The sequence below is a fragment of the Crocodylus siamensis genome, chromosome 6 (genome assembly GCF_052110815.1).
Source record: "Crocodylus siamensis isolate JL-2025a chromosome 6, ASM5211081v1, whole genome shotgun sequence".
Taxonomy (NCBI): Eukaryota; Metazoa; Chordata; order Crocodylia; family Crocodylidae; genus Crocodylus; species Crocodylus siamensis.
The window spans coordinates 22,801,239-22,819,031 of NC_143400.1; the positions used below are offsets into that span (position 1 = coordinate 22,801,239).

Genomic DNA, 17,793 nt, shown 5'->3' on the forward strand with positions numbered 1-17,793 from the left:
ACACCCTGGTAGAGTGACAGGAGCTCTGTTCCCATAACAGTAAGGCAACCTTGCGTGCATCTGAAACCCGAAAGAAACAAAACAGGGACGTCCCCTCTGTGTAAAAATGATACAGTCCCAGTAGGTCAGTCATAGACACCCAGAATAACAGGCTTTCAGTTGACTACTGTTGTCTTGAGGGACTCTAGTTCAGGCAAGTGTGATCAGTCAGGTGTGGGTGCAGTGGGAGCTCCCTCAATGGTCCCAGGGCTCTGTTCCTGATGCCGGATGGTGCCTTTTTTGGCTTCCTCCCCCTGGCACCCCTTTGTGCCCCAGTACGCAAGTGAGATCCCTGCAGCCACCCCATAGCAGTTTTTTTCCTTCCCTCGGCTTCCCCACCTGTCCTGAAGGGCCATCCTTCTGCACCAGATCTCAGGGGGGACAAAATCTCCAGGTTTTGGCTACACCCTGGGACACCTCACTCTGGGTGTGTATGCCTTCTGTTACACTAGCGAGACCTGGTTCTTCGGGTCAATGTGCTATCTTTTTATTAGACCAACTAACTAGTTGGGGAGCTTGTCCTTTGCAAGCTTTTGGGTTCAAACACCCGCAAGGTGTTATCAAGACTTTTGATATAGTCTTCCCCAACATGCTCGCAAGCAAGCTGAGGAAGTCTGGGTCGGATTGGACTGGAAGGTGGCTAGAAAACTGGCTGGAGCATCGTGCTCAGGGTGTGGCAATCAATGGCGTGAAGTCTAGCTGGCAGCCAGTATCAAGGGGAGTGCCCTGGGGATCAGTTTTGTTCAATAATTGCATCAAGGACCTGAAGGATGGGATGTGGTGACACCCTTGGTAAGTTTGCAAGTGATACCAAGAGGGGTAGCTATGCTGGAGGGTAGGGCTAGGTTTCAGAGAGACCTCAACACATTGGAGGACTGGGCCAGAAGAAATCTCATGAGTTTAGCAAGGACAAATACCAAGTCCTGCACTTAGGATAGAGCAAACCCATGCACTGGTGCAGCCTGGGAGGGACTGGCTGGGCAGCAGCTCTGCAGTAAAGGACCTGGCGGGGACAGGGGACAAGAAGCTGGACAGAAGCCAGCAGTGTGGCCTTGTGGGCAAGAAGGCTACCGGCATCCTGGGCTGCGTGGGTAGGAGCATGGCCGGTACATGGAGGGACATGGTTCTTCCGCTCTGTTAGTATCGGGGAGGCCGCATCTGGAGTCTGGTTATAACTAGAATTTTTCGGGGGGAAAAGAATTAACTTTTTTTTTTTCCATATTTCTGGAGTCAACTTGGTGGATTTTCAGCAAAACGACCTCACCCTTCACTGCTATTTTTTCAACATTTCTGGTATAATTTCGCCCTCGAATCAGGTGTTTTTGAGTGAGAAATTGCCTCTATAGGTACATCTGGGCTGTGTTTTCACTAGAATTGGTGGACTCCCAGCATTAGCACATTGGTGCCAAGAGTTGTCTTTTTATTGGTCTCATTATTCCCCCCATTAAAATTTCCAGTCTGATTTTGTAGACTCCTAGAAAATTCCCTCAGAATTCCCACAGCAATTTCCCTCAGCATCAGGCTTCATTTTGGGTTAGAACATGCCCAAACGGTCATTTTTGATAGAATTTCACGTTTTAGGCATGGAACAGCCTATGGTGCTAGCTTCCCTACCTCAAAATTCCCGGGAGTTTTCCTCAGAAGCGGAGGTTTTTTAGCTGTATTGTTCTTCAAGTATATCGGTTTTTTTAATGCGATGGTTAGAGTTTAGCTCTTTTTCTTGGGCAAAAAAAAAGCAGCTTTTTTTTAATCTCCCTTTCACCCCCCGCTCCCCAACTGCTAGAATTTCCCTGGTTTTAGGGGCTTTGAAAAGGCCAAAATTGTCTGTTTCTTGGGGACGACGGGACTAGAACTGACCCCTTCCAGGCAACAGCTAGTCTGGATGACCTTTTCCTCTCCAAGTCCTTGCGTTGCCGTCCTAAGGGCGGAGCACGCTGGGAGTTGTAGTCTCGGGCGCGGGCACATTGGGAGTTGTGGTTTTAGACGCGAGGCACGCTGGGAGCTGTAGTCCCCAGGCGCTAGGTGCTTAAGGGGACGTGTGTGGGGCATGCTGGGAGTCGCAGTCCCCAGAGAGTGGGCGGGTCTCGGCGCGGGGTGCATGCTGGGATATGCTCCCCTTTCAATGCGAGCTATGCTAGGAGCGGCAGCCCATGTAGGGGCACGCTGGGAATTGCAGTTCTCCCCTCCCGCCGCGAGGTGCATGCTGGGATAAGCTCGCGGTGCATGCTGGGATAGGCCTCCCGCTCCGCGTGTTTGCCTTGCCCCGTGTTCCGTGTGCAGCCCCGAGCACAGGTAAGGGAAGGGCGTGGGGCTTGGGCTGGGGGCAAAGAGGGGTGTGTTAGGGGGGCTGGGGCAGCATTAGGTGGAGGGGCTTAAGGGATTTGGGGGAACCTGCCAATCACTCTGACCCCGCCCCTTGCTCCTAGCACCCTTGGTGGGCGGGGCGTGGGGCTGTGGGAAGATGTGTCACTCATCCTCTAGGCCTGCCCGCCTGCCTCAGGCAGCATTGGGATGGGGGTGGGGGGATGTCAATCACTTCTCTAGCCCCGCCTTTTCTTGGCCCCCAGCGCCCTGGGTGGTCATATCAGTTCCGTGGGGGGACCTGTTAGTCGTCTCTAACCCTATCCCCTGTCCTCTTTGCCCTGTAGGCAGTGGTTGGATGGGTTCTGGGGTGACCTGTCAATCACCTGCGTAACCCCACCCCTTCTTTCTGTCCCAGTTCACCCTGGCAGCCTCATCAGTTTCCGGGGGGGCTGTCAATTATCTGTCTAACTCCACCCCTTCCTCTCTCCCCTGTGCCTCTTAGTGTACATGTCAATTCCCTTATGGGACTTGTCAATCATGTCTCTAACCCCACCCTTTCCTCTTCCCCACCCCTTGCTCCCAGGTGGCCATGTCAGTTCCCTGGGTGGACCTGTCAGTCATCTCTCTAACCCCGCCCCTTTCTCCTCCCCAGTGACCCCTGGTGGCCATGCCCGTGCCCTGCACAGCCTGTGGAGAGTGCCCGGCAGCCCTCCGGCGGCCCCGCACGGGCCAGGCCCTGTGCCGGGGCTGTTTTGTGGGGGCCTTCGAGAAGGAGGCCCACGCGGCTGTGACGAGCGGGCGCCTATTTCGCCGGGGGGACACAGTGGCTGTGGCGGCCTCGGGGGGCAAGGATTCAACAGTGCTGGCCCACCTGCTGCGGACCCTGGACGCCCAGCATGGCTACGGGCTGCGGCTGGAGCTGCTGGCAGTGGACGAGGGCATCGCCGGCTACCGGGATGAGGCACTGGGGGCTGTGTATCGTGGCCGGGACCGCTGGGGCCTGCCTCTCACTGTGGTCTCGTACCGGGAGCTGCATGGCTGGACCATGGACCGGGTGGTGGCTAGCGCTGGGCGCCGTAGCAACTGCACCTTTTGTGGCGTCTTCCGGCGCCAGGCCCTGGACCGTGGTGCTGCCATGGTGGGAGCTGACAAGATCGCCACTGGTATGATTCAATGGGAAGGTGGGGGGGAGGGCAAGATGGCCGCTAGTAATGGCATGGGTGGGGAGACATGATGCCTACCAGTAGGGGGATTAAACAGGGTCAGGATGTCATCTGGTATGGCTGAGGGGGAGGGTTCCTCTAAGGGGGAGGGACAAGATGGTCACTGGTACTTCCAAGATTGGAAGGGGTCAAGGTGGCTTCTGATACTGCCGGGGGCGTGTGGGAACAAGATGCCCCCCCTCCCTTTGGTAGCAGTGGCCAAGATAGATGCAGGGAGACACTGGAGGCCAGATGGCCACTGATAACTCCAAATGGGTGTACAAGGTGGCTGCCAGTATCATCAAGGGGAGTGAGGTCAAGATAGCCACCAGTACCTCCATGTGGGGTTACAAGATGGTCACAGGTGTGAAAGGGGAACTGGAGGACAAGATGGCTGCTGGTATTGCAAAGGGATGGACAAGATGGCCACTGGTACCTCCAGATAGAGCAGGGACATGATAGGGACACACGTGGAGGCAAGGAGCATTGGTGGACAGCATGGCTGCTGGTATCCCCACGCAGATGGGCAAGATGGCTGCCAGTACCTCCAAATGGGGGAACAGGATGGCCATGGGTATGGGTGGAGGTGGAGAGCCTACAGACTTGGAGGAGGGGTTATGGATTTGGTGAGAGGGGGCACAGATTTTGGGGGTGGGGCTATAGATGTGGGGGTGGAGCCACAGCTTTGGGAGCCTCCCTAATCTCCCCCACCATTGCAGGTCACAATGCGGATGACGTAGCTGAGACGGTGCTCATGAACTTCCTGCGGGGTGATGTGGCCCGGCTCCGCCGTGGCACCTTGGCAGCCCCTGAGGAGGCAGAGTCAAGCCAGGATGGGGCGGTACCTCGTTGCAAGCCCTTGCGCCATGCCTATGAGAAAGAGATTGTGCTCTACGCCTACTTCCTGGGCTTGGACTACTTCAGCACCGAGTGCCGCTATGCCCCCCATGCCTACCGTGGCCATGCACGGACCCTACTCAAGGACCTGGAGGCTGCCCGGGCCAGTGCCGTGGCTGACCTGGGCCACTCAGCTGAGCGCCTGGCCCTGCGGCCAGAGGCGGGGCGGGTGGCACGTGGTGCCTGCACGCGCTGCGGCGCTGTGGCCAGCCAACCTGTCTGTGCTGCCTGCCTTCTGCTGGAGGGCCTGGAGCGTGGCCTGCCCCGCCTTGGCCTGGGTAAGGGGCGGCGGGATCGGGCCCTGGACGTTGAGGGGGAGGCAGAGCCGCGGGAGAAGGGGCGGGGCCTAAAGGAAGAAGCCACAAAGGATGATTGGCCGCGTGATGCAGAAGGACTGAAAACCCTGGAGGAGGAGCCACGACAGAGGAGGCGGGGCCGCAAGGCAATGGGGGTGGAGCTAGAAGATCCCCACCCGGACAAGAGGCAGGCAGGAGCCCTGGAGGAGGAAGAGGCAGAGCTACAGCAAAGGAGGGTGTGGCAACTGAGGAGGTGGAGCCAGAACATTGGGGAGGAGCCAGAGGTGAATGGAAAGCAGCAGCCTGGATCCCCAGAGGAGGAAGAGACACATCACAGGAGGCGGGGCCGGGAGGCCACAGGGGAGGAGCTTCAGCTTGAGGCCACGGTGCGGCAGGCGGAGGCATGGCAGCGGCGGCAGCGCAAGAACCTGGACTTCTAGATGCTGCCCCCACACTGGACCTCTGCTCTGGGTGGGCCAGGGAGGGGGCTGGGATGGGGGAGGGGCTGACCGATCCCAATAAAGCTAATTAGCCACCCGTTAGTATGGACCTCTGTGATGCTCCTTGTTTGCTGGGTGGGAATAGTCCTGGCTGCCTGCTCAGATTTTGTGGGGGGAGCTGGGTCGGGAGGGGGTGTTGGGGGGTGATGTGGGGGCAGGCCCAGCTGGGGGTGCAGAGGGGACAGGTAGGGGCTGAGGGGAGGGTGCAGGGGGGCAGGCTAGGCTGGTGGGGGTGAGCAGGCCAGGTGGAGGGGGCTCAGATGTCCCACTTCCCATTCTCAGGCCTGTCACTGGTTTCTCTCGGTCCAAAAGCCCTGGCCCCAGACACCTGGGTTTTCTGTGTGTCCTGGACACCTGGGTTCTGTGGGAGTGTGTGTGTGTGTCCCAGGCACTGGGGTTCTGTACGTGTTTGTTCTGGACACGGGGATTCTGTGTGTCCTGGATGCCTTGGGGGGGGGGGTGTATCCTGGATGCCTGGTGGGTGTCTGTTGGTGGGGGGCGTGTCCTAGATGCCTGGGTGTGTGTGCATGAGCATGATGCTTAAAAGCGGTTTGTTTCTCTGGAGGCCACTAAAATTACAGACACACACTCATTAGATGGCACAAAAGGTGTATTTGCAAATAGGGTCAGAGCAGAGTCAAAAACTCAGACTACTCTGAACCCACCAAGGAATTTTTGCAGGCTGTATTTATCTTTTTCCTCCTGGGCATGTGTGCAGAAACAGGAACTCTTACAGCTCATTTCTGTTTCATACAAACATATATGTGGTTACATCACTACATCCATCGCATGTATATTATAATTAACTACTTAAGTATGCAAGGCGGAGAAGTAAATATGCATCAGCTAATTAAGCATGCTCAGAGACTACTATAGGTCACCAAGAGTTTAAACCCCGCCCCTTTCAAGGACACAGTCAGTTGAATTCCAGCTTCTGTAATCTGCATGAGAAAGGCTAGGGAGAAGCTGGGGGAGAGTCTGCGATTTAGTATAAGAAGAGCTGTGGCAAGGCTGGGCAAGGAAAAAAGTCCTTGGCAGTGTTTCTTTCTTATCAGGTGCTAGATGCAAGCTGTGCATTTCTAACAATACTCCATTTCTAACGGGCGTGTGCCCAGGTCTCGAACAAACGCATACAATATACAATCCAGGTGTTGGGAAGAGGCCTGCATACTTCCACCCTTTGTATCCCATGGTGCCATGGGTGGGTCAGGCTGGGACCTGTTCACCTGTCTCCTCTGCAGTAGTTGAAATTAGGCCCAATTAAAGACATTCATGAAGGAGCCTGTGGAATGAGTGAAGCTTCCAGGACGCCTGGGTTCTCTCCAGCTGGGGGAGGGGTGGGGTGGGGTAGGGACCTGGGGGGTGAGAGTGGGGGATGCTGGGAGCCCAGATGCTTGGCTTCCTTCCAGCTCTGGGAGGGGAGGGTACCTGGGGGGTGAGAGCTAGGAGGTGTTGGGACCCTGGACACCTGAGTTCTCTGGGAGGGGAGTGGGGCTTAGGGGGAGGGCACCCATATACCTTTGCAGATACCTCACCTGAAGCCGCAAGGGTTCAGGCCTCTTTGGGCCTGGAGAAGCCAGGGACCACCCCCCCCCCCAGCTTGTATTATTGGAAGCTGCCAATCGAGTGATACTAGCTCTGTGTAGGGGCTCACTGGAAGACGCCACGTCTTCAGACATCCTTATTGGTTGACGCTGGCCTGTAGAGCCCTACAGGTGGGGGTACCAGCCAATTCAAGTAATATTAACACCCAATGGAAGGAGCTGGTTCATGGTATCTCGTTCATGGTGCCTTTAGCCAATGGGAGGCCCCATCCTATGGTCAATGGAAGACTCCGGCTCATGGCCTGCATGGCCATTGGAAGATGCCTTTTTGTGACCAGGATCGTGACAGAGAGGCCAGTTCCTGGTGCCCATGCTCCATCCCAGTCCATGGTGTCTGGGGCCATTGGAAGATGCCAACCGATGGCCACTGGAGGACACCATCCTGTTGCAAAAGATTGCGGTCCGTTTCTTTGGAGGCTCGCAAAGAATCTCAGACACACACTTATTAGCAGCACAAAAGGTGCATTTGCAAATAGGGTCAGAGCAGAGTCAAAGACTCAGATTACTCCGAACCCCTGAGGAATTTTTCAGCCTGTATTTATCCTTTCCCTCCTGGGCACGTGTGCAGAAACAGGAACTCCTACAGCTCATTTCCGTTTCATACAAACATATGTGTGATTAGGTCACTACATCCATCGCATGTACATTATAATTAACTACTTAAGTATGCAGGGCGGAGAAGTAAATATGCATCAGCTAATTGCGCATGCTCAGAAAGTTCTTTAGGTCACCAAGAGTTTAAATCCCCCCCCTTTCAAGGACACAGTCAGTTGAATTCCAGCTTCTGTAATCTGCATGAGAAAAGCTAGGGGGAGGCTGGGGGAGAGTGTGATTTAGTATAAGAAGAACTGTGGCAAGGCTGGCCAAGGAAAAAAAAGTCCTTGGCAGGGTTTTTTCTTATCAGGTACGAGATGCAAACTGTGCATTTCTAACAACACTCCATTTCTAACAATATTATAACAATACTGCATTTCTAACAATCCCATGGCATGCCTGGCCACTGGAAGACTCCCAACTCCCAGCCCCCGTGGCCCTTGGCAGATACCACCAGCATGTACCGGCTCTCCATGACTCTCCATCTTCCTGCCATGGATTCCTGCCAACCATGGGGACACGCCTATCCCTGGCTTGGTTTCATCCCTGAGCCTGGGCTGGGCCTGCCTAGGAGGAATGGGGGTGTTAACGAGCAATTAGCAGTGTGGCCTCCTCCTTGGGGATCTGACCGGTTTGGTGAAGGCTGGGAGGGGGTTAAAAGCAGCAGAGAGGAGAGACAACCCAGGCCCTTTGCAGCTTGCTAGGAGTCAGGTAAGGCCTGCGCATGTCCTTCCTCCCCCAAGGGCTCTGGGGCCTACCTACAACCCCAGTCATGTCCAGGAGACACCTGGGAGGTCAAAGGTCATGAGGGGCTCTTAAAAGGGTCGGGGCAGATATAGGCTGTGGGAAAGTCTGTGAGGGGCGGGAATAGGGGAGCCTGGCATTTAGGTCGTAGGGTTATTACCGTGTTTACCTTACCTCCTCTGATCAGCACGCAAGAACTGAGACATGTTCATTCAAAAGGGGAATGGGAGTTTGGCTTGGTTTCAGGGCAGTGTCTTGTTTTCTTCATTCTGCCTTCTCCAACTGGAGGGCCTGGTTTGGAGGGGTTGCTTTGTATGCTAATAAATACAGTAACTTAATTAGCTGCCTTGCGTTCCCCCTCCTAAAATTAACAGTTGAACACTGAGGCTGGGTCTCAACTGAGCCACTTGGTTTGAGGGGAACATCTTGTGTTAAGCCCTGTACCTTGACTGCATTATTTTCAGGGGCTGTGGTGTGCCAGTAAATACATTACCTTAATTATTTGCCTGTGATGCTTGCCTTTCCCCTCCTGAAATTTAAGGGTTGATAACTGAGGCTGGGTCTCAACTGAACCACTTGGTTTGAGGGAAATGTCTCAGGTTCTTGATCCGGACAAGGCATGGTGCTTATTTTCAGGGGCTGTGGTATACCAAGTAATACGGTACCGTATTTCTTAACCTACCACACTCACCTTCCCTCCCTGCCCCCTAAAAAGAATAGGGATGGACAATTGGTTTTAAATAAGCTGTTTATTTAAAGGGAAACACCTTGTTTACTTCCTTGGCCTTCCCCGCAGGAGGATTTGGGGGGAATGTGGGAATATATGGTAATGCATTAAAAATGCATGCAGGAGTAGCTTAAAGGGGAGGATTGAACCCTGAGAAGGATCAGAGCTGGGGTGAAACATTAGCACAAGGCACACTGGGACTGTGATGAAACCCGGTTTTGGGTGGGGCTGTCGCTGGGCCCTAATTACCATATTTTCTCATATATACACCCCCCCAAATTCCTCCCCCCCCAAAAAAATTAGCCCCCTGCTATGTGGACGCATGTGTTAAGAAGTTGATTTTTCTGCCCCCTGCTTCGAGCCCAGAGTGCAGCAGCTGTGGCATTACTCTTCACGTGGATTGAATTCATGGCTCATCATTCTTCACTCTGCAGCTGTTAAGGACTGTCTCTAATGGTCTAGCCTCTTGATGTTCCACTGATCAAGCTTAGTTTCCCTAGGGCAGCATAGCTGTTGGCAACCTGCTTTTGAGGCCCCTCTTAGCCTATTTCATAGCTTCTTTATCACTTTTTGCCTTGTCTTACATGCGGGAAAATACAGCAAGCTTCTGTCCCATTGCTTTCAGGCTGGTTTGTCTGACCAATGGGAAGACATCGCTGTCGAAAGGACTGAAGATCTATCTTTTCCCCAAGGACATTTCAGCCTTTGACATATTCAAAGCCGCTAATTTGAGCAGCCAATCAGAAGAGCGTGCTGGAAAATCATGAGGGTTTTTTTTAGATGCCGTATTTCCTCATATACAACCTGCTCTAGAATATAATGCGCCACTGGGTTTTGAAAGGCAAAGGAGAAAGAAGAGACCGTTTCTGAAGAACTGCAATGAAGCAGCCTATTCGTTGGTCTGCTCCCTTGTGCTATTGCTTTTGCCCAGTACATGGCAGAAGCAGGTCTTACCTTATTTCCAGGCATCCTGGTTTTCTCCAATTTAAAAAAAAACAAACCCAATTTTTGAATTAAAGTAACCCAAAATCCACATTTTTCCATGGTGTTTCATTTTAATTGCAGGAAAAATGTGGATTTTGAGTTGCTTTTTTAAATCCAAAAATTGGTGATTTTTTTTTAATCGCAGAAAACCAGAATCCATGCCACATGTAATGTGCACTCTGATTTACAATAGCTGATTTTGTGCAGGGGGGACAGACAGGGAAGGAGTGTGTTGTATGAGCAGAAATAGGGCAATGAGTGTGAATAATTAATTGGGTACTTATTCACCACCAAGCATCTGAGAGCCTAAAAGGGGGTGTGTTCCCCAGCCCGTCCTTTCAGCCGGGAAGGCAAGAAATTCTTTTTGTTTTACCTTCTTGTGAGATGATCAGGCCTGCTTGTTTTCTTAGGAGCTGGATTTTTAAGTGGAAAGCTAATTAGCTGGTGGCGGGGCTCAACTCTGGAGCCGCAGTGTCTATCCCATGTGGGCGACAACTCTGAAACACTCCTGCGGCGATCTCGGGGATTAACTTGATGGTTACAAGATCACGTCTCCTCCTGTGTTATCTCCTTCCAGATCATCAACACAGTCACTTTTCCTGATTGGAGACTCCTCTCCTCCATCTCTGCACTTCAGCACAGATGAGTTTTTACCCTGTTTCTACACAACTGGACTGGAGAGCATTGATTTTGAAAAATACCATAGATCCTCACATACAATATATGCTCACAAAATTGGTCTCCCAAAATTGAGTGGGAAAGAAGATTTTCTGCCTGGGACACTGGTTCCCTTCTGGCTCTGATTCCTCCTCCCCAGTACAGCAGTTGTGGCAGCTGAGGGAGTATGCGGACTTCCAGGGTCATCGTTCTTCACTGTGCAGGCATTAACAAACTTACCATTTTTTAATGGGCTTGATGTTTCACTAATCATGCCAAGGTTTTTTCTGGCACTGCTGCTATCTGCTTGCTGCGGCTGTTCTCTCTCCTCCAAAAAAAAAATAGTCCTGCAGACTCTTGTCAGAGTCATAGCCCTGCCCATGGAGACCAGTCTTCAGCAGCATCTAGGGTTTCAGCTTTAGCTAAGCAGGAAAGGACGAGCTAAAGATGAGGTTCAGTCCTTGCTCTCTGCAGCCCTAATGCTAGAGAAATCTCTTTTTTTCTCTCCCTTTGTTCTTCCTTCCCAAAAAACAAGGTGCATCTTATATGGTATGTGAGGAAATACGGTATTTTCTTTTGGGGATGTATTCTACCAAAATGGATGAAATTCTGCTCCTAAAATGGCATGATCTTTGAAATATTTGCATTTTTCTGTAGCTTTTCTTTGCTTCGAAGAATAAAAAAAACTCTGGGAATCTCCTGGGAATCAAGATGATCTTGAATAGATGCAGGTCAGGAGACAGAGGGAGGGTTACCGTATTTCCTCATAAACAACACATCTGCTGCACCTTGTTTTTTGGGAAAGCAGAATGTCAGGGAAAAGATCCTTCCAGAGTCACAGCCAACCACCAGCAGCAGTTCAGTGACGTTGAGTCAGCTCAGCTGTGGCTCTAGGCATAAAAATACAGTATTAACTCTCTTGCTGCCACAAAAGGAATGACTCATGTTGGCAAGAGGATTCATTCTGCACCTACCACCATTTCCCCAACAGCTGGGAAAGGGTTAACCAGGGACTCCAACCCTTCTGCTGGCTTGGCCAGAGAGAAGCGGGGGCCATTTTGACCACCCAGCCTCTCCATGCTTCTATTTCAGTGGAGACAAATCAGCCTCCTCTGCTTATGATTTGCCCACCCCCCTCGAATTTTAGAGATCTGATTTGGGGGCATGTGGCATACAAGACCCAGCCTCAATGTTCAACCATTAATTTTAGGAGGGGGAATGCAAGGCAGCTAATTAAGCTACCGTATATACTAGCATAAAATGCACTCCCTCCACGCCAGGCAATTGCAGTCTTTTCCCTGCCACCTATTTTAGTAGGGAAAATTCATTCACCATCTCATCAGCTCTGGGTGGCAGCAAGGCTTTGGAGCCCTCAGCTTTGTTAGAGTCCTGTCTGCACCCCGCCCCCCCGCAATCCAGGGGCCACTGCCTGGGGAGCAGGGTTGGGGGGCTGGGGCAACCTGGGTGCTAACGATGCCTGTCTCCCCCTCACAGGTCTCTTGGCCCCCACACACTCCACCCAGTGCCATGAAGGTCCTGGGTTTCCTTCTGGTACTACTGGTGCTCCCAGGTAATAGTGCCTCCCCAGTGGGGACCCCCAAAACCTCCCTGCCTTTTTCCCAGTGCCCCCCACAACCTCCTCCCACCCCCCTCCTTGGTTCTGCCTTGTCTCCAAGGGGCCAAACTTATTGGGAAGCCAATGCCAGGGACCAAGCCCTGTGTGCCACACTCGCAACCCTGGCAGGCCGCCCTCCTACAGCTGCGGGGGCACCCTCATTGCCCCAGGGTGGGTGCTTACAGCCGCCCATTGCCAAAATGGGTAAGTGCCCCCAGGGGGGATTGAACCTGCAGCCACTGAGCGGTAGGGGACCCACGTCATCCCCTAGGGTGATAGAGGGGAGCATGTGACAAAGTGGTGTGGCTTGTGTTGGGGTGTGGTTCAGGTGGGTGTGGCTTCAAGTGGAAGGGGCTACTTGGGGCACTTCCTGTGGCATCCATGGGTGGGTTTTCTTCCCACGCTACTATGGAGTGGGGAGGAATTGGTGTCCCAGATGCCCAGGTTCTCAGCCAGGTCTGGGAGCCGGGTAGAGGCTTGGCTGTGAGAGCTGGCGGGGCTGGGAGCCTGGACACCCAGGCTGTCTAGGAAGGGGTTGGGGGTCAAGGGGGTTAGAGCAGGAGGGGCTGGGGACCCGGATGCCTGTGTTCTCTGGCAGGGGAGGGGCGTGGGGATGAGAGCAGGGGTTGGGAGCCCGGACGCCTGGGTTCTCCCCAGCTCTGGGTGGCGGGTGAGGCCTTGTTTCTGGGTCCTGATGTTCTCCCCACCTCTGCCCCGTCTCTTCCAGCCTGATCCAGGTGCGCTTGGGTGCCCACAACCTGCAGGGGGTGGCCAGCGGGGAGCAGCGGGTGACAGCCACCCAGTCCTTCCCCTACACCAACTACAGCACCTGGAGCCAGGAGGGCGACATCATGCTGCTCAAGCTGGCACGCCCCGCTGTCCTCACTCGCTACGTGCAGCCCCTGCCTGTGGCCCCCACCTGCGCCCCCCCAGATACCACCTGCCTGGTCTCAGGCTGGGGCAGCACCACCAGCCCCTATGGTACAGGGAGAACGGTGGGAGGTGGGGTGATATCCATTGGGCCATATATTGTGTATGGACTGGGCAGCCGTGTCCCTGCCAGCTGAGAGCCCTTGTGCATATCCAGATATGCAAATAGTATAGCAATCACAAGGCAGGACAGCCTTAGGATGCGATAGTATGTATAGACTCAGTTACAGTATCATGCACATTAACATATGCAAATATACTGAAATTGCAACATAGGATGTCTTTGGAAAATAATATGATAACGATACCTGAACATGATGATGCATATTATATATGTACTAGCCTGTTGCCCATCATGAATGACAGTTTTCAAAGGACTGTTTTCATGGCTGGCCCTGAAGGGTGGCCCTGCCCCTGCCCATTCTGTTGCCCCTCACTGCCCTGCTAGTGCCTCTCACCCCAGAAACTGCAGTACCCTGTTCCCTGGACCGTGAGGATGCCCTCACTCCCAACCCACTGACCCCAGCCCTGCTAGTGCCTCTCACTCACCAAACTGCAGTACCTTGCCCCCTTGGGCCCTGATGGTGCCCTTCACTCCTGACCCAACCCACAGTGCTCCGTTCCCACCTCGATGTCCCTCACTCCCGACCCGCAGCACTGCCCTGTCCCTGTCCTGGCCAGTGGACCCCAGCTGTCCCCGTCCTGACTGGGCTCCAGCACGGTGGCTCCGATTCATGGAGGCAGTGGTGGAGTGTGGCCCCCAACACGAGCTGCAGAGAAGGGAAGGGGAGGCTTATGTCACCCCTTGCCTTGGGGTGAGGCTGCTGCACGGCACCAGGCAGTCTGGCCATGGCCCTCTCTGCCCCTTGCCTGTCCCAGCGTCTTGTGGCTGCTCAGCTTCTGCGAGCACAGGCACTGGCCCCTGTGCTGTCGGCCCAGCCGCACAGTTCCCCACTGGAGAATGTGTGCTCCCTGCTGCCTCTGATCGTCCTGCTCCCACAAGTGGAGCGAAGGAAAATCCCAGGCATTTGGTCAGATCTAAAAAAACCCACCCAGACAGAGATCAGAGGGCTGGAAACTTAGATATACGGTAACCCTATCTTGGTGGCACATGTGCACTTGACCACATGGCCATTGGAAGATACCAGCTTATGGTGCTGGTGACCAACGGAAGATCTTACTGCATGCTAAGATTAGCCTCTTTATTAATAGTTGCTTGACTTAATTATATTCTTCCTTATTTGTGAACTCAAGAATGACCACGTCTATCATGATACTCATCAGCATATTTCTTATTATCCCTCAGTTTAGGAGCCATATTTATTAGCTTGATTAATCTTGATGACCTGCTGTTACATAGCAAGACTGATTAGGAGATAATGAGCTTTGCTTATTAATTACCACAGTTGTTATTTCCTATTATGTCCCTGGTATAATGACTGTTGTTAGTTAGTCCATTCTGAGAATGGTGGGTCATTAGGAGAGTGGGTTAGTGATCAGCTACTGATTGCTTTGATCATTACCAAGTTGAAATGATTTTTCCCAATTTCAAGTTTTTCATGAAACTTGCTATTAATTGAGGCTTAACAGTAGTTTATAAAGAAGGTTCATTAATGATTATTTTTCATTATTACATATTACTAGTTACTGACTGTAGCTACATATATTACCAATTAAGTAATGAATATGAGATTATTGTAACCACACATGTCATCTATGGGTATTATTGATTGTGGCGGTAGTATGAATCAAGACGTAATTAATACAGGGCCATTATTGTGTATATTATTGTTCATATTATGTATGAGTTTTAGCTCCTTATTTTGGGTATTAATATGAATCATGAGGTAATTATTATGAGGTCATCATTACTTATGCCACTGCCATCATCATAATACTAATAGTAGTAGTTGATATTGCTATTGTTATCATAATTGTTGTTGCTATTAATGACAGTATTGTTAACAATTATAACAGCAGCAACCAAAATAAAAACAACAACAATAATAGCAACAACAATAACAATAAAATATTTAATCACTCATACCATCATGACTAGAATTAATATTCATAAAATCATTTGGGTGTATTAGCTTATGTTAACATGAGTCAGGAAGTAATTAATATCAGATTTTTATTATTTATAATTACCAGTGTTGTCTATGTTTATTAGCTGATAGTTGTGGCTAAGAGATTAATTAAAAGATAATTAATATGCTGTTCTTAACCCATGTGACATCATGAATATTGACTATGGGTGTTGGTTACTGGCTGGACCTATTAATGTTAATCAAGGGATAATTCACACAAGCTCGTTATTATCTACAATATTGTTCATTTTATCCATGCGTGTTTGCTATTGGCTGTGGGAACTGGGAGGTAATTAATGTAATATCATTAATATTCATCTAGTAGCATGAGGTCATGGATTGGACCCATGTGCCCTTCTCTGAGTCATTCATGCTTTCTCCTCTCCCTCACCCAGCCACTTTCCCAGACATCCTCCAGTGCACGAAGGTGAAGACTGTGTCCCATGACCACTGCCGGGAGGCCTACGGGAACCTGGTCACCCAAAACATGCTGTGTGCTGGGGCCAAGGGAGGTGGTCGGGACTCATGCCAGGTGAGTGGCCGGGGCTTTGCTGCAGGCTGAGGACCTTCCTTGGGGTCCACCATAGGCCAGCTGGGTTCTAACCTTGAATTCTATGGCTTGGAGTTGGGGCAGAGTTAGGGGGAAGAGACTCAAAGAGGCAGAGGTGGAAGTCTGTCAAGGAAAAGCGAATGCACTTTGAGGTAGAGGCAGGGTACAAAGGCACCCTAAAGGGACACACATGAAAAGGTGAAAGTGTTACGGTGAAGTAGGAGACAGGGGCAGAGTCAAGGATGGGTGCATGGATGGGTGCCTGTAGGGAGGGAGAGGGATAGATGGATGGAGTGGTGTCTATAGGGGTGGATGGATGGGTGAGTGAGTGAGTGTCTGGGGAGGGAGAGAGGGATGGATGGAGGGGTGTCTGTGTGGATGAGGGGATAGATGGCTATATTGATGTGTATGTATGGAGATGCATGGATGGATGAAGGGTTGTCTATGGGCATGCAAGGGTGGGTGGGGGTCTATGGGGAGGAAAAAAGATGGTTTCTATGAGGATGGATGAAGGGGTGTCTGGGCGTGGATGGGTGGGTGGATGAATAGCTGGATGGACTCGGGGATCTCTCTGCTTCAGGTGGTCAGACAGGGATCCCATCCAGTCCTTCACACCCTGCCCCCCTGAAGGGGCATCTCTCTGCAGGGTGACTCTGGCAGCCCACTGGTTTGCAAGGGGCAGCTGCAGGGCATGGTGTCCTGGGGAGACCTGGAGTGTGTCCATCCCAACAAGCCTGGTGTCTACACCCGGGTCTGCAAGTATCTCGAGTGGATCTGCAAGACCATGGAAGACAACTGAGCCCCACAGGGCCAGGACTCCTCTCCCTGCCCCTGCCTCTCCTTCCTTAGTGGGTGGCAGGGGCAGAGGGAGCAGGTGGGAATGTGTGCATGTGGTGGGGGGGAGGGGCTTCTTCATTGGGTTGTGTATGTGGTGGGGGGCATGGGATAAGTGGATGGAGGGAGGAAGCAAAGGGGATGGTTGGATGGATAGAGTAGTGTCTGTTGGGGATTGATGGATGCATGGAGTAGTGATTTGAGGAGGGATGGGATGGATAGGTGTTTATGGGGACAGATGGAAGGATAGAGGGGTATTGATGGGAACAGATGGAGTGGTGCTGGGATAAATGAATGGATGGGTGTCTGTGGGGATGAGGGGATGGATGGAGGAGTGTCTATGCAGAGGGATGGATGGGTGGAGTGGTGTCTATTGGGGATGGATGGATGGGTGGGTGGGTGTCTCTGTGGATGGTTGGATGGACAGTGGTATCTCTGGGATAGATGGTTGGTTGAATGGATGCGTATGGGGATGGATGGATTGATGGGCGTCTATGGGGATTTTGGATAGAGTGGTGTCCATTCCAGGATGGATGGGTGGAGGGGTGTCTACTGGGGATGGATGGAGTCATGTCTGTTGGGGACTGGTGGATGGTTGAGTGTCTGGGGATGGTTGGAGAGCCTCATGTCTATTTGGGATCCAGGGAGAGTTGGATAAGAGGATAGGTGCATATGGGCATGGAAGGATGGATGAATGGATGGGCAAAGGGCTGTGTACGGAGATGGAGGGACGGTTGGATGGATGGGTGTCTATGGGGTTGGATGGATGGGTGGGTGGAGAGTGGGCATTGGCTGGCTGGCTGGCTGGCTGGCTGGCTGGCTGGAAAGTGTGAGAGGGTTTATGGATGGATGGGAGGGCCTGATGGAAGATGTGCATGGGGAAGAATGGATGGATGGTGTGCATGGGGGTGTAATTCTCAACAAACCCCACCCACCCCTTTGGCTCCTCCCATGAGAGAACACTTGCTAGGGAAGGTACCAATCCATTGCAGAAGGAGCTTCATGCCCCACTGCTGTGTGTTGTCAGTGAAAGGGCATATCAGCCAATAAAAGGGCTGCTCCATGAAGCAACCTCTGCTCCTGAGTTGTTCTTTGCCTTGTGATTGGTTGGATGAGAAGGGGTGGTTTATAGTTCCAAACCTGCCCATATATTATGCCCCACCCCCTCCTTGCGTAGAAGACAAGGGTGCTTCCTTATAGAAGCTCTGGGGAAACCCTATAGAAGG

General features: G+C 52.2%; 2 protein-coding genes across 2 annotated transcripts; both read left to right on the forward strand.

Moving 5' to 3' along the window:
- The first annotated feature begins 2,179 nt into the window (after window positions 1–2,179).
- On the forward strand, window positions 2,180–5,234 carry CTU1 (cytosolic thiouridylase subunit 1). Its single transcript, XM_090052479.1, has 3 exons — window positions 2,180–2,331; window positions 2,996–3,506; window positions 4,265–5,234. The coding sequence occupies exons 2-3, from the start codon at window positions 3,011–3,013 to the stop codon at window positions 5,176–5,178; spliced, it is 1,410 nt and encodes a 469-aa protein (XP_089908605.1). The 5' UTR covers window positions 2,180–2,331; window positions 2,996–3,010; the 3' UTR covers window positions 5,179–5,234.
- Window positions 5,235–12,571: 7,337 nt separating this feature from the next.
- LOC149861649 (anionic trypsin-2-like) lies at window positions 12,572–17,097 on the forward strand. The gene is made up of 4 exons (XM_090053791.1): window positions 12,572–12,576; window positions 12,891–13,144; window positions 15,579–15,715; window positions 16,380–17,097. The coding sequence occupies exons 1-4, from the start codon at window positions 12,572–12,574 to the stop codon at window positions 16,530–16,532; spliced, it is 549 nt and encodes a 182-aa protein (XP_089909917.1). The 3' UTR covers window positions 16,533–17,097.
- Window positions 17,098–17,793: the final 696 nt, after the last annotated feature.

What these genes read in the sequence shown, in the direction of transcription:
- CTU1 (XM_090052479.1), top strand. Translation starts at nt 3,011, where the DNA reads ATGCCCGTGCCCTGCACAGCCTGTGGAGAGTGCCCGGCAGCCCTCCGG. An exon ending in AGCTGACAAGATCGCCACTG is followed by an intron (nt 3,507 to 4,264) that starts GTATGATTCAAT and finishes CCACCATTGCAG; the next exon opens with GTCACAATGCGGATGACGTA.
- LOC149861649 (XM_090053791.1), top strand. An exon ending in CAGCACCACCAGCCCCTATG is followed by an intron (nt 13,145 to 15,578) that starts GTACAGGGAGAA and finishes TCCCTCACCCAG; the next exon opens with CCACTTTCCCAGACATCCTC. An exon ending in GTGGTCGGGACTCATGCCAG is followed by an intron (nt 15,716 to 16,379) that starts GTGAGTGGCCGG and finishes ATCTCTCTGCAG; the next exon opens with GGTGACTCTGGCAGCCCACT.